This window comes from Asterias rubens, chromosome 1 (genome assembly GCF_902459465.1).
Source record: "Asterias rubens chromosome 1, eAstRub1.3, whole genome shotgun sequence".
Classification (NCBI taxonomy): Eukaryota; Metazoa; Echinodermata; class Asteroidea; order Forcipulatida; family Asteriidae; genus Asterias; species Asterias rubens.
This window is the reverse complement of record NC_047062.1, coordinates 9088359-9102980: the sequence shown is the minus strand read 5'-3', so window position 1 is coordinate 9102980 and position 14622 is coordinate 9088359. Positions and strand designations below refer to the sequence as shown.

The window sequence follows — 14622 nt, the reverse complement described above, 5'->3', positions numbered from 1 at the left end:
CAGCCCAGGGGCAGATTTCACATAGAGTTAATAATATTCCTATCTTGAGTTAGGACGAGTTACTCGCTCTAACTTAGGACTAGCCTTGAATTCTCCTAGGACTAGTTCTGACCTAACTTTGTGAAATTGACCCCATGACTTCTACTCTTTTGGGTGGCAGGTCAATTTCTGCAGCATCAGCCCGTGTGTGAAACCAACCTCCACTGACTATCAAATCATCTCCATCCATCACAACATTCAAGACAAATTTAAAATCATACCTGTTCAAATAAGCATACTCGCACAAATAGTCCTAATTTGTTTTTCCTCTTCAAGTGCCATGAGCAACTTTTTTAAAGCTTATACATGCTCTATATTAAGTTTTAATTCTCATCCTTAAATCCATGAGATGACATTATGTGTGTATTTTTCTTCCTTTCTTGCAGTGACAAACTTTATAATGTTGGCCACAACAGCAGCGCTGCCTGGTGGGGCCCGTAACACTGAGTACGCCCATCACTGTCTTCAAGTAGCAGATGGTGATATTGAGGTAAGAAACCCTAACCCAACCCACCAAGATCTGCCTTTACAGGGCAATCAAGACCAACCAGGGACCCCCTTAAAGACACTGGACACTATTGGTAACTGTCATAGACCAGTCTTCTCACTTGCTGTATCTCAACATATGCATAAAATAACAAACCTGTGAAAATTTGAGCACAATTGGTCGTCAAAGTTGCTAGATAATAGTGAAAGAAAAAGCACCCTTGTCACACAAAGTTGTGTGCTTTCGGATGCTTGATAACGAGACCTCAAAATCTAATTCTGAGGTCTTGAAATCAAATTCGTGGAAAATTACTTCTTTTTCAAAGGGAGCCGTTTCTCACAATGTTTCATTAATATCTCTCTCCATCACTATTTACCAAGTAAGGTTTTATGCTAATAATTATTTTTAGTGATTACCAATAGTGTCCACTGCCTTTAATACTTGTCAACATACATTGTCTAGTAAAAACTGCTTTTGGCTTATTGAGTCGTACACACAACTTGTCAACTTGCACTGAGGGCTACTTAAAACTGTGCAATCTAGGTATACCTGCACTCTGTCTCTACTAAAGCGTTTCGAGTGTCAATTAGCATTTGAAATTAGCAACCATGAACTGTCAAATAGGACAGACTAGAAATAGACTCTGCACTGTCCTGGACAGACAGATTTGGCAGGTGGGATCGATATTGCCCCTGTTTGATGTCCTAGGAACAGGTGATCAGGTGGCTAGTATAAAGCCTGGAAATGGAAAGTAGTAAAAAGTTGGCAAGAGTCTCTAACAAGAAATCCACCAACAGCCGTTTATCGTCCCATGTTCTCCTTGAGAATGTTTGTTTAGACGTTTAATATTTTATTGTCAAATTGAACTTGGAAGCCTGGATTATATTATAGAGTTTTTAGGAATTCAATCATCTTATAGTGTTTAGGAATGGAAAAATAAGGGAATTATTATGTTGTAACCAACAGGGAAATATTACTTGTAACCTTTCACAGAAATTTAACGTTGCACTTATGTGAATTATAAACTGACCTCAAAGGTTTAATGTCTGTATACATGATTGTTTTGGATTAAAAACGTTGTTTAAATTTAGTCTTAAGCTTACTAAATCTAAAGTTCGTGCAATAAATCCCTCTAAAATGAAGTCATTATACATTGTATCTAAAAAATAAAAAAAATAAAAAAAAATGCAACAGATGATCTGGGTTAATCTAACCAGAATTAAGGACAAGGTGTTTTCATCCTGAAAATTGTACATTGTTTTTCACTAATTACTCCTGACTCAGTCAACGGACCAAGCTCAAAGTTTCACAGGTGTGTTATTTCATGTTTGTGGTGAATCACGCAAACCATGAACACTGCCTGCCACTGGTTTTGTCAGCACTACCAATCCTTTTTAATGCATTTAATCTTTTTGATATTGCTGAAACAAAAATAATACATGTACATGAAGAAAATAATGATAAATTTGCCATGTTACGTTTTTGAATGATTTCACTGATTTATTATTGATGTACTCTTTGACAGTATGCCTTGGATTTACTGATGAACCCTCATCCTGGACCAGAAGTCAATGAACCATTCAATGATTATAACTACAACTGTAAGTGTCCTTGGTGTCGAGTAAGATTATTTTTGAAATAACAATGTTCTATTGTGCAGGCGTGTCATTTTGTAGGGTTTTTCCTGTTTGTAGGATTTTCTCAAAAACTCTTGAGCTTTTGAATTATCTTGAAAGAAGTAAAGCTGAAGTGCCATGAGTGCCCTGAGTGATGGATTTGAATGCTTTTATAAAAAGATACAGCTTATCGCCGTTGATGTCGTGGCCGAGGTGATAAGAGCACTGAACGCAAGCTCTGGTGTTCTGTTCAGCAAATTGTGGGTTTGAATCCCCGGTCATGACACTTGTGTCCCTGAGAAAGACACTTTACTATAATTGCTTCTATTCACCCTGGGGTTAATGGTTACCTATGAGGGCAGAGATAGTTCTTGTGGTTGGTTTAGCTTAGTGCGCTACATATTAAGCTTGGGCGATATCTCGATAGAATGAAATGGGCGGGATCTGGCTAAATATGCACACATGTAAGAACAGTCATGCGCAGTACACACTTCAAAAGACACTTTATGTCAGTATGTGTGTGTAACTGAAAGGCCCAGGTTTTCACACCATGGGTAGACAGTACACCTGACAGATGTATACCTCGATTTATTATTTTTTTTACAATATTTAAATTTGGCAATGTAAGATGTCAGAATGTTAGAGTTCAAATATGAATCACGATATAATCGAATATCAAAATATTTTTTTGACTATACATCGTGGGATTCTAAAAGCAATATCGCCCAAGCTTACTACATATTTGGTGGCACAGGCTGTTTACTCCCCAGGGAGCTGAGATGGTTTAAGGAATGAAAAGGCCCAGTGATCAGGGTGATAATGTTAAAAGCACTTTGAGACATTGTGTATAAAGCGCTGTATAAAAACAAATATTATAATTATTATTATTAAATGGAGAAAGAAATAGTCCACAGTGTATCCAAGCCTGTAGTTTTGTATTTCTGATGATGCAGAAAGTCTCCTGAAACTGTAATATCTGAGAGGTTTTGGGTCTATAATAAGGAAAGCCCAGACCCCTTCAAATTATTCCAGAATGTCCACATTCGTCGAACCTCATCTCTGACTGTGTGTGTATTGTTTATAAGTTTTTAATTACTGTTTTTAAAAACCTTAGTTACGTCTTCATGGACCCAAGTAGAAAGAAGGATGTTCCGAGATCACTTCAAAGCCAAAGGGAAAGACTTCCATGAAATCCAAAAAGCTGTGAGTATTAAACCATTGTGCTTCCCTAGCAAGTAACAATGCACTGTTGATCCACTGGGGTTGTTCAGACAAAGTACTAAATTATATTAAATTTATTTCTTTGATTATGAAGAAATCATGCTCTTTGTATTTTTCTAGAGCTGAGGTTACTTCCACAAAAGCTTCTCTTAATCCATGCAGGGTTTACACCCATACGTTTCAACATACCTCATAAAATTTAGACAAACCTTTTTGTCAGCACCTGCTAGCAATGGCTCTCAACCCCAAATCTATAACACGCCGAATCAAGAGAATGTCCTCTTGGGGTCTGCTTAAGTTCATACCAGTAAAAGAGTTCTTACCCTCTCCCAGTGTTTGAATTGAGGTTTGACGTATGGTGTGTTTTGGTAGAGTATTCCATGCTGCAGTAGATTTGTAATGTTGAACTTTTACTGAATATTGTAGAGGCAATGGAAAAGTTTCCCAATTAGGAACTTTGGGCCAACTGTTTCAGTTTCTAATGTCATAGTAATACAAAATAAACCAGAAATATATTTATATTCTTTCATAAACGCAATTTTTCTTCCATGATTTATTTATTGTAGCTTGCAACAAAGTCGGTCAAGGAGATAGTAGAATACTACTACCGCTGGAAGAAACTCTACCCTTACAACAACGACATGCAGAAGTTCTGTCATCACAGCGGGCTCAACCCTACCGAGGAAATGCGCAGACATGGATGTGTGAGTAGAGGGCTTAACAAGTGTTTTGGAGGGGATCAAGATTTGTTTGACTTTCTCTGAATTCTGACGTATGTTTTTGTTGATTTGGACAAATACAAGCATTTGTTGGCATTTTCCATAGTTCCTTGATCGTTAGATCAGTAGTTCTTCTGTAAAGTGGGGACATAATGTAATGATTTGCTTTAAAAAAAAAAATGAATTTCCCAAAATTTAAACCCTCAGGCATTTGTTGTCAAAGTGAAATACTTGTTTCTGGAAGAAGTAATCAATTTCAACAAAGCACTTTTTTTGTGACCCAGGTAAACATCAGTAAAAGTATGTGCACGCCTGTTCCTTGTAAAATCTTGATCCCATGTTCAGGCCTATATAGCTCAATGTTACATTTATCTTTGTGTCTTGTCTACTGTGTACTTGCTCTGAAATTGATCCCACTGTTGGTTCTGTCACCTTAGTTCCCAAAATTGTAGAACGATGTTAGGCTGTGTTTGTATCAGTTCTAGTTTACAAACCAATATGTTGATTAATTATCTTTCAGTTTGCTGTTTTTGTGTGGTTTACCCTTTAAAGGGACTGTACACTATATTGCCTTTGGAGATTGCAATTTACATTCACATTTAAAGGCAGTGGACACTATTGGTAATTGTCAAAGACCAGTCTTCCCACTTGGTGTATCTCAACATATACATAAAATAACAAACCTGTGAAAATTTGAACTCAATCGGTCATCGAAGTTGCGAGATAATAATGAAAGAAAAAATTCCCTTGTCACACGAAGTTGTGTGTGTTTAGATGCTTGATTTCGAGACCTCAAGTTTTAAATCTGAGGTCTCGAAATCAAATTCGTGGAAAATTACTTCTTTCGCGAAAACTATGGCACTTCAGAGGGAGCTGTTTCTCGAAATGTTTTATACCACCAACCTCTCCCCATTACTCGTCACCAAGAAAGGTTTTATGCTGATGTGTCCACTGCCTTTAATCATAACCCCTAACCACCCCTGACCAATCCAAATCCAATAGCCAGGGGCATGGATGCAAATTGGCTCCTTTGCCTCTGACCTGTAACTTATAGTGTATCTTTCAGAACCAAATGTGATCATATTGCCCTATTAGGGGCTAATTCTCATATCATGCAAATAAAAGTTGTTTTAAATTATTATTGTAATATTTTTGTTTGCTTGTATTTGATGTTATACCTGCCCTTTAAATCTGTCCCGAATGATACAAAGATATATTTGCAAAATCATTGATGAGGACACTGAGAGAAAAAACTGGGAGTGATTTGAACACTCCTGACCAACCTTGAGATGGAATTGTCTCTCTTTGCTTCAAGTCAGTATACACTAGTGGTAACATCTCAAAACATCAAACCAGATAAATCAGTTGAAATTGACAACTGATTGACCACATAAATCAGTTGAAATTGGTAATTGATTGAATCTGACGAAGGGTTTCATTTAACAGTCACTCGTCAGCAGAATCAATCGCATCTGTTTTGAAAGTGTCTTCAAGATGATAATACACTTAACAAAATCTTGACAAGAAGTACAATGAAGTTTTACATCAAGCAAGAGAAATTACCTTTTGAAAATGTTGTCTAGTGTACCTTTATGGTGGAATTTTTGAAAATATTTGTTCCAAATTGTACTGACATGGGCACAATACATGTATGTTCCCGAGTGCTTTGCATGTAATGTTTAAAGATGAGCACAATTTGGAAAATCAATGACTTGATAATTTGTTTTTATTTCTAATCGTTTTATTCACAGAGTATTCAACATCCATTGTGCATGATAAACCAGTGACCATGTCAAACATTCCACTGTTGTTATAAACAGAGGTCCATCCACCCTTCAAAACCTTGGCAGTTGCCATGTTTTGTGTGGTCTAGCAGCTAAACGAAGAATCGTTACCAGAATAATAAGGAAGGGGTAGCAAGGTTACCAGTTGTGTATAATGGCTTTCAATGTTCGCTTACTAATGCTGGTATCCTGCCACCTGTCTCTCTCTTCTTTCTCCCTTTCCTCTTTTTTTCAATCTTTCTTCCAACCACCCCACCAGGATCTTTTCCCGGACGAGACTTTCATAGATTATGTTCCCCTGAAGGAGTATAGACATGATAAGTACTATAGAGGGGGCGGTGGTCAGACTAGGAACAATAATCATGTGAAAACTTCCTCTAATCAGGAGGAGAAACCGGTCAGTCAGGGGCCTTTCACCTGCAACTATCCAGATTGTGAAGCGGTGAGTACCCATCATTTGAGCTTTTTGTGTAGTTAACCTTGATTTTGTTAGCCGAGTAGCTCATATTTGTTAGTTTAGCGTGGTGTTTTTGATTGTATTACCATTCTGATTTAATTTTGGAGTGCTCATACTAGAGTTGGTTTTTGTTGTTGTTGTTGTAGCTAACCTTGTAACTGAACTGTCTTTGGATTAGTTCTTGTTTTCAAATTTGAGTGTGAATAATGATGGTGCTACTTTAGTCCTTCATGGTAGCTATAGTCTCACTGTTGTTTATTTGCACTGTGTTACAATAAATCACATGAGGGTTTGGAGGATTCTGGTCTCCTGTCAGGTCGATGGGAAAGTTTTGATGGGGCACCAGGGCCAAGATCGGGGCAACAGTGGCCTCTGTGTGATTCCAGACCTACCGTATTATACCTTTGCACTTAATAGCACAGTACTAATAACAATCATTATTACCTTTGCACCTGTACTAAAACCTAACCATTAATAATTACCAGTTAAGTACCTGGTTGGGGTATTAGCTGCACATTTACCCTTTCAGGAAACCATCTGGTTGAGGGAAATTTAAGAAGTTCAAATTTTGTGTCCTTTTCATCATCAATTCATTTTGCTTCTTGATGAAGTTGTGATCACTTTCATGTGTTGAGGGAGTTACTGCCTAGCAGCATTCAATGTAGGGCAAGGTTCATGTACATGTAGCTACAAATGGAGCTGCAAACTCTACCTGATTCTGCAGAAAGTTCCCTGAAAATGAACCAATCTTTTCATGCTCTGATGAAGAAACTTGGCAATCTCCCTGATCACGGAAACCTTTTCCCTACTTATGTTGAATGTAATTCTAAATATCTTCCTGATTGTTGTACTAAATCTCCCTGATTGCAAGATGCAAATGTTGGCTGCCAACTCTCCCTGATTCTTATGCAGAGAGTTCCCTGAAGAATTATCCAACTTTTCCATAATACGATGAGAACATTTGGCACTTTCTCTGATTATGTGAACCTTTTCCCTGTTGAATGTAATTCTCAAAATCTCTCTGATTTTTGTACAAACTCCTCCTGATTGCACAATGCAAATGTTGGCAGCTCTGTACATAAATGACAGTGCCTCCTTTACCAAACAAAATCAATCAAATCATGTCAATTGTACAAGAGGAAAAAGTGTTACAACAAAAAAACTGTTCATTTCCTGTCTGGCAGCAATCCTCTAGAGCGAGGGCAGGAGAAACCATGACTGCGATATCTTTCCTCATGATAATAAGCCAGGGATGGTGTTGTGTAACATGTGGTCATGTGTTCGTTTCCATTTGTTGTGGTATTGATTAGTTTTCCTTAACCATCCAAAATCCATTCATTTATTTGGTATGGGTGTGTCGTGTCATTTCTTTTGGAGGAGGAGGGGGGAGGTTGCAGGTAGATTTATAGCTTACAGTGTTTTAAGATTTGATGCAACACGATTTTATTCCATCCATTATATTTAACTGATGCTTGGAGTAACAGCTTAAAAACCTGCACTTAAAAAATCAAAACTTGGTAAATGAAGGTTGTATTGTATATTTGCTAGTTTGGTAGTATAGGCATTCGATTAAGTAGGCTTGTAATTTATCATGCTTCTGATTGCTGTGCACATGGCTGATTAATAACTAATGAGTGATACATTATGACACACCAGAAACACAAATAAGCCAATTTGTTTTTAGATTTGAATAATTTGTCACAATGACTTGCTTGGTCACAAGACACTGCTTAAATTTGAATTCCGCACACTAAAGACAGTTGCTAGGCGCTTGATTTGAGGGCAAAGTTTCTTGTAGCTGCATATGAGAGGGTGGACACCCTTACAAAACATTCTGAGTGACCAGGGTTTGCTCATCTGGAGGTTGCTATAAAAAATCTTGCACCAGAAAAAGTGTCTTTCTTGTAATCCTTTCCAAACGAAGTGATCATATCCAAATTGCTGAAACACCTACCGGTACATATATTATGCCTGTGTGACAACAAGTGCTTTGAGATTTTTTTTAGATCACACTTGGCAAGGTAAGATTGAGAACTTTGGTGCTTACTGACCAAACTCATTGATGTTTGTCTTACTTGAAACAAAATTTAATAAGTCAGGGACTTTATCATTTACTTGTTTTATTCTAAAATTAAATATTTAGGGTGAAAGTAGAGTTTGTAAAACTGCCCTCTGAACACAATCGGTGGTGCTATCAAGTAAGAAATTGCTTGAATGATTAAACTGATTTGTTAGGAGCAGGGTCCCCTCCATGCGCAAGCTATTGTATCCGGTCTATACACCCAAATGGCAGGCTGATGCATTAAGGGCAACACTCAATTTTGTTATAGATTTTTTTTTTTTTTGGGGGGGGGGGGGTTTAGGGGGAGACTTGAGACCAAATTTACAAAAAACATCAATAGAAAACAATTTGTAATGCCCCAGATTCACAGTGGGGCTTTCAAATCAAAGATAAACTCCAAGCAGAAAGCATTCAGAGTGCTGCGGCTGAACATACACAATTTGGATCCAGAAGGCCCCACAGTTTTTAGCTCAATCCTAGGGTGAGATTCCTTAGTCGTTAATGTAAACAAGGAATTTGGTGATGAAAGGGTTCATTATTGAAATGATTTCAGAAATATAAGTGAGCAAGTGCAAGAGTAGTTCAATCATTCCAAATGTGTCTACTATACATGCAGCCTGCTATGATTGTAATCATGATAGTTTTCTTTTGTCAACAGACATTCAAATCACGGCAAGCATTGAACGGCCACATACGAGTGCATGGCGGAAGTTACAAATGTCAAACCGCTGCTAAGGAAGTCCAGCCTGTCCATCATAGTCCGTCCCCGGCTTCTGTATCGACCTCCACATCGGGAACCTCCAGACGTATGTCCACGGACTCCTCATCGGGGGAGAGTGTGGAACCAGAACCTGTTATCTTCCCATGCAAGATATGCGGAAAGTAAGTGCAGTATAAACAGTATGCAAGATTGGCTTGCAAACTACAAACTTTTAACTGAAATAACTCTATTAAAAAGTCCAGTTCACTAAAGTCGTCATTCTCTTACAAACTGAAACATCACCTCTTAAATATGTTTTTGTAGATCTAGTATACACTAGTTGTACGAAGACTTTCGTTTTGATAATTATTTAAATTGACTAGTCTGGTCTCATACATGTAGTTGTTGTTGTTTTTGTCCTTGTGTCCAAGTCCTCGTCTGTCACAGAGAAATGTACAAAAGCAGGATGCTTAACTTTTTTACCTGCATGTTTGCTAGCATGTTAATTACACTCGATATCTCTGAAATTTCTATACATTTTATTGTTGAATTATGTGGCATCCATCTTTTCATAATACTCATTGTTATTTGTTTCAACTGTATGTTTATTTGTCATTGTCAACATTGAAAATGAATGTGCATTGAATTGAACTACATTAAAACCATCATAAGCTAGTTTGGGTGTTGCCCTAGTTTGATGGATTCTGTAGTGCTGCAGTCAAACTGGCGAACCAACCAGGATTGGATTTTGCTTGATACAGGTCTTTAAGATTTTACTACCCATTGGTTGTATCTATATTGTGTGCATATAAATGTTGGCTTGTTTTGACAGTAGAAAGTCATTGCTATTTTAATTTTGAAACTTTAACATTTTGATTTCTGTTATCTTTCTATGCTTATCATGTAACTCATCTTAACATATATGTACCTGTGGATTTTAATATTTCCGTTCAAGCTCTTTGAGAAGTGCCTTAGAGCATTTTACAAAAATATTTAAGGCGCTGTATGAATTAATTAACATTATTGTCATTATAATTTTAAAAGTTTTATGCAGAGATGATTAGTTTCTGAACGAAGAAAAGAAACAAATTGACAAGTTTTCTGAGCTGTGAGTGAAAGTACGCAAATTCCTGGCAGCAAACGTAGAGCCACATATGCACTGAATCCTTATCATCTAGATTCAACCAAACTTTTACTTCTCCTTATTTGTTGCAGGGTTTTTGAGAAGGTGAAGAGCAGAAGTGCACACATGAAGAGCCATCGCAGACCCGATGTGAGCAAGAAGCCCCCGCCCCTACCGACCCACATGGAAACTCCTCTAGAATCTCCCCTGCCCGAGGACTCGCCCCTGGGCGATGAATCACCACCAGAGTTTGGCACTGAGAACATGAATCATTATAATCAAGATCATGATGATGATGATGATGATGATGATGATGACGACGATGATGACTCTGAAGATGACGACATGGATGAAGAGGAAGATGAACGAGAGGAAGAGGACAGCTCCAGTGAGCAGTCGGGGAGTCGAAGTGATAGCAGCAGTGGCAGCGAGAGTGAGAGTGATAACTCTGAAAACGATCTCATGACAATGTGAGGCAGCTGGTCCTTGCATCGGCTTCCCCACCTCTGCATTATTGAAATTAAAAACGTAGCAGATTGACCAGAGGAATCTGTGTGATGACAGACGCATACCTTGGTTTGATCCTGCGGATGTCACGGCCAGTATCGTTTGAATCACCGTCTGCAGTAATAGCAACGGCATTGGTGCATAGAAGGAGCCAGACCATAATGGACATCCGGCCATTCGTTGAATGGACCATTTCTCCAGGTCATCTGTAGTTATCGTTTCCACGTGAAAAAGGAAACAGAGTTTATCTGACTCCAGCCTGAGTCTCTGTATGTGGATGAGTATGGAATTAAGAAAGAGAATGGGGGTGACTGTAGTAACATGTGTATTGTGCGCAGCAAGGTATGGAAGCACCAGCTGGCTGGGAGTCTTCTGATGTCTGTGCAATATCATATCACAATGATAACAAGTCGTGCTATTTGGCTTTGTATCACATTGCATAATAACAAGCCGTGCTGGATGGCTTTCTATCATATCACAACGATAACAAGCTGTGCTGGTTGGCTCTGTATCACATCACATAATAACAAGTCGTTCTGGTAACTAGTCCCGCTGGTTAGCGTTGTGATTCACCTCCTCCTTGGCCTCCATTGTATGAGTGTCTTTATTATTGGTTTGTTGGATACCAGCGCCAACTTGAACCCAAAGGTGCATTGATGTGTAGAGAAGTGTCTTGGAAACAACCGATTGTTACTGATTGGTCTTTTGATGTACATACATGTAACCATTAGTCTAAGTACCAGGTGTTTTGTGTTTAAAACGGGATGTGCTGTCCGCCAGAATACAGCCTGTTTAAATTAGGTTATTTGAATTATTAAGAATGTGAAACCTCTTTGCAAGTGGAATATCAACAATACTTACCTCTATGTTACATCTGTTTGCCCTTATGGTATGCAGTGACATGAACATCAGCTTAGAAAGACAGCAGGTAGCCCGCTTGGTTACCGTTTGCTGAGGGATTAACTGGAAGTTTCTGACAGTTATCTGCGCAGAGTAGTGATTTTTAAAGGGCATCATTTCGGCAAGTGGTTTATTTCGGTTTTGCTACAAAATAATTTTAAAGCAGCATGTAATATGGGCATGATGATAAATGGTGGCCACCATAAATGATTGGCACAAAATTGGAAGCATCTTATGATCTTATATCATAAACCAACAGAACTTCGGGTTTGTTGTTTTTTGTTTGTTTTTAGTTCCTTTAAAATAACCATTTGTCAGTTTTTAGGGGAGTTTTTTTCTTCTGTATTGTTAGACTTTTTGTGCAATATTTTCTGCCAACCCGTTTCTAGCTGTGTAGTCAAACGTTAGTTTGTTTTTGGGCACCACAAATCGATAAAATGTTGAGACGTTTTTCGAGAGTGACAAGTTGTATAGTTTTTTTGGTGTGTCTTTTTTGTTTTTGGCAGAGATAACTTTTAACGGTTGTAAATATAATGTATTACTTGTTTGAAACTCTGGTCTTACATGTACATTAATTGTGTATAAATCTTTTATTTCTGAGGTAAATGGTGCTAATACTAAAAAAAATTGTATGTTTCCACAATTTTTCTGATTGAAAAAAAAAATGGGATTTATTTTTTCCTTCTTAACAGGTGAAAATCTCATAATATAGTACCACTCACATCGAAACTTGATTAGTATGTATGTTTCTATTGGGGGATTTTTTAAAATAATATCAAAACAAAATGATGAGAAAAGAGGAATGAGCATTTGATTTTTTGTTTACAAATGTTAATGAGTGTTTTTATTTGAGATAACTTTTTAAAACTGGAAGCTTGCAGGAAGTGCTGAAAATAGAAACTAGTGTTCCATTGCTTGCTCTTTAAGACTGGGTTTATCATAAGGCAAGCCTCAAACCAATACAAATCCAGTTAGGCCTCTTGGCATAAAATCCAGTTTTTTGTTGCACTCGTTTTTCAATGAATATAATCCTGGTAAAAGTGGAGAAAACATTAGAAGTCTTGAGCAATCAGCCTCAAAGATACGATGGACACAAAACTGTAGAAGTGCGCCATTTGGTTTGGATGTATGCAGACAAATTTCAACAGTGCCCTCGTAGTGTGTCCACATGCTAATTAACCCAAATCTTATGGTGTCATAGGCCCTTTTTTGAATCAACGGCTTCGGCTCAAGGTTTGGCTCAGGCTAGCTTGCCCCTGCAGTTATGTTGACAATTGCGTGTGCTTTGCGTGTGCGCTCAGGGCTTCAGACAAGAGGACGGAGCCTGAAGCCGAATCCAAAGTCGAAGCTGTGGTTTCTAAAAAGGGCCGTCGTATTGTATCCACCATCTCTGAAATTGGCTTACAGCAAGATGGTTGCCCCATGCTGATGGTAATACCATTTTTGTTCTTGTTCTTACTTGCATCGTTACATTGCCTTCTATTCCGTCTGCCAATTTCCTGCAGTTACCTTTTCTACCATGTGGCTTCCCAAACAAATTATTAAAATATAAAATTATTTTTTTAGTAGATCAATGTTGTTTTTTTCTTGAAAATTTATATTAATGTGCCAAGATTTTTTACATCACAGAAACTGTCTTGTCACAATTTCTTGTTATTTTTTCCCATTTTGTTTTTTTAGAAATTGAAGCAGGTTCAAATATTTTTGCTGAAACACAATAAGCAGAGTTGTGTTTTGTATTTGTCATGTACATAGAGTATATACAAATAATTGCCTCATAAGTGGGAAACATTTTTCAGACATTTTGTACATAAGAATCATATCTTCACATAGTCTACATTTTTATCAATAAGGTGTGTGAGACAAAATTTTACTATTTTATCATGTGAAGTTGACAATTTGGAAAGGAAATTGAAAAAAATGAAAAATTGTATATAAAAGTTTATGGAGAATATTCGTTATTTTGTATAATGAAAAGAGAGACAAACACTTTCTGCTATCATAGGAAACGCGTTTTAGATGAACTTCTTCATCAAACCTAACTTCAAATGTAACTGTGCATAAGATGTACATTTTAACCTCTGCTATTTCTTAAAGGATTTAAATCTAAATGTAATTTTTTTTTAAATAGAAATGTACAGAGAAATTGACTAGTTGAACAAAGCGTATTCATTCTGAGTGTAAAAATGTACGTACTGGTTTATGGTGTAATGTAAACTGATGAAGTTTAGAGTCACCTGGAAGTGGTATTTTTTCAAAATAAAGCTTTTGTCACTAATATATGTGTTTTGATGAGTGGAATGTGAATAAACAGTTAACTAGGGTTTTAAAAAATCAGTTCTTATGTTATTTACAAATTTAAGAGTAGACCCGACCCGAGAGGGCGCTGTTCGTGACGTCAATCGAGGCAATTTTTTTTCTTCTTTTTTTCAGCAATGCCGACCAGGTGTATTGCTGCTGAATGCAGAAAAACACTTTTTGAAATGTACCAACTCACGACTTGGACGTACATGTACTTTGCACGTGTGTTTACTATACGTATTGCAGGCAAAGTCTGCCTCGATTGACGTCACAAAAGGGGTAGGCGGAGTCAGCCCCCAAACAACTTTATATATTTTTTAAACACATAATCGTGTTTGAAAGAAAAAAATCTATTTCCAGGTGACTTTAAATCTAGTGATACAGGTACATGTAATAGTGTGCAACCTTGCTTAAGTGTTTGAAACCCTGCGATTACATTGATCCGGCTGCCTGACAAACTGGGTTATTTTACAATATCAGAAGACTTTGCAGGAATCAAAAAGTTTTGCAGGAGCACAAAATCCCTGACTGAACATTCTATTTTTGCATTAGTTTCACTGAAAGGCGACGTGATTTTCATGGAACTTTCACGTGTTGTTTTCATGGTGTGTTTATTGAGAATCAATCAATCAATCAATCAATCAATCAATCACTCAAAGGTTATTTATAGAGCGCCTAAGAGAACTAAGAGAACTAAAAGATTGGA

At 37.4% G+C, this 14622-nt stretch overlaps 1 protein-coding gene across 2 annotated transcripts in view; it reads left to right on the top strand.

Moving 5' to 3' along the window:
- Positions 1 to 13526, top strand: part of LOC117299354 — a 58648-nt gene extending 45122 nt beyond the window's left edge. Inside the window, exons 9-15 of one of the 2 annotated variants that reach the window (XM_033782894.1) lie at positions 426 to 529; positions 2052 to 2127; positions 3257 to 3345; positions 3930 to 4067; positions 6252 to 6308; positions 9044 to 9267; positions 10301 to 13526. In XM_033782894.1, the coding sequence (XP_033638785.1) occupies positions 426 to 529; positions 2052 to 2127; positions 3257 to 3345; positions 3930 to 4067; positions 6252 to 6308; positions 9044 to 9267; positions 10301 to 10682 (1070 nt within the window). In that variant the 3' untranslated portion in view covers positions 10683 to 13526. Of the gene's footprint in view, positions 1 to 425; positions 530 to 2051; positions 2128 to 3256; positions 3346 to 3929; positions 4068 to 6125; positions 6309 to 9043; positions 9268 to 10300 lie in introns of both variants that reach the window. The other variant, XM_033782887.1, reaches the window with a different exon arrangement.
- The last annotated feature ends 1096 nt before the right edge of the window (positions 13527 to 14622 follow it).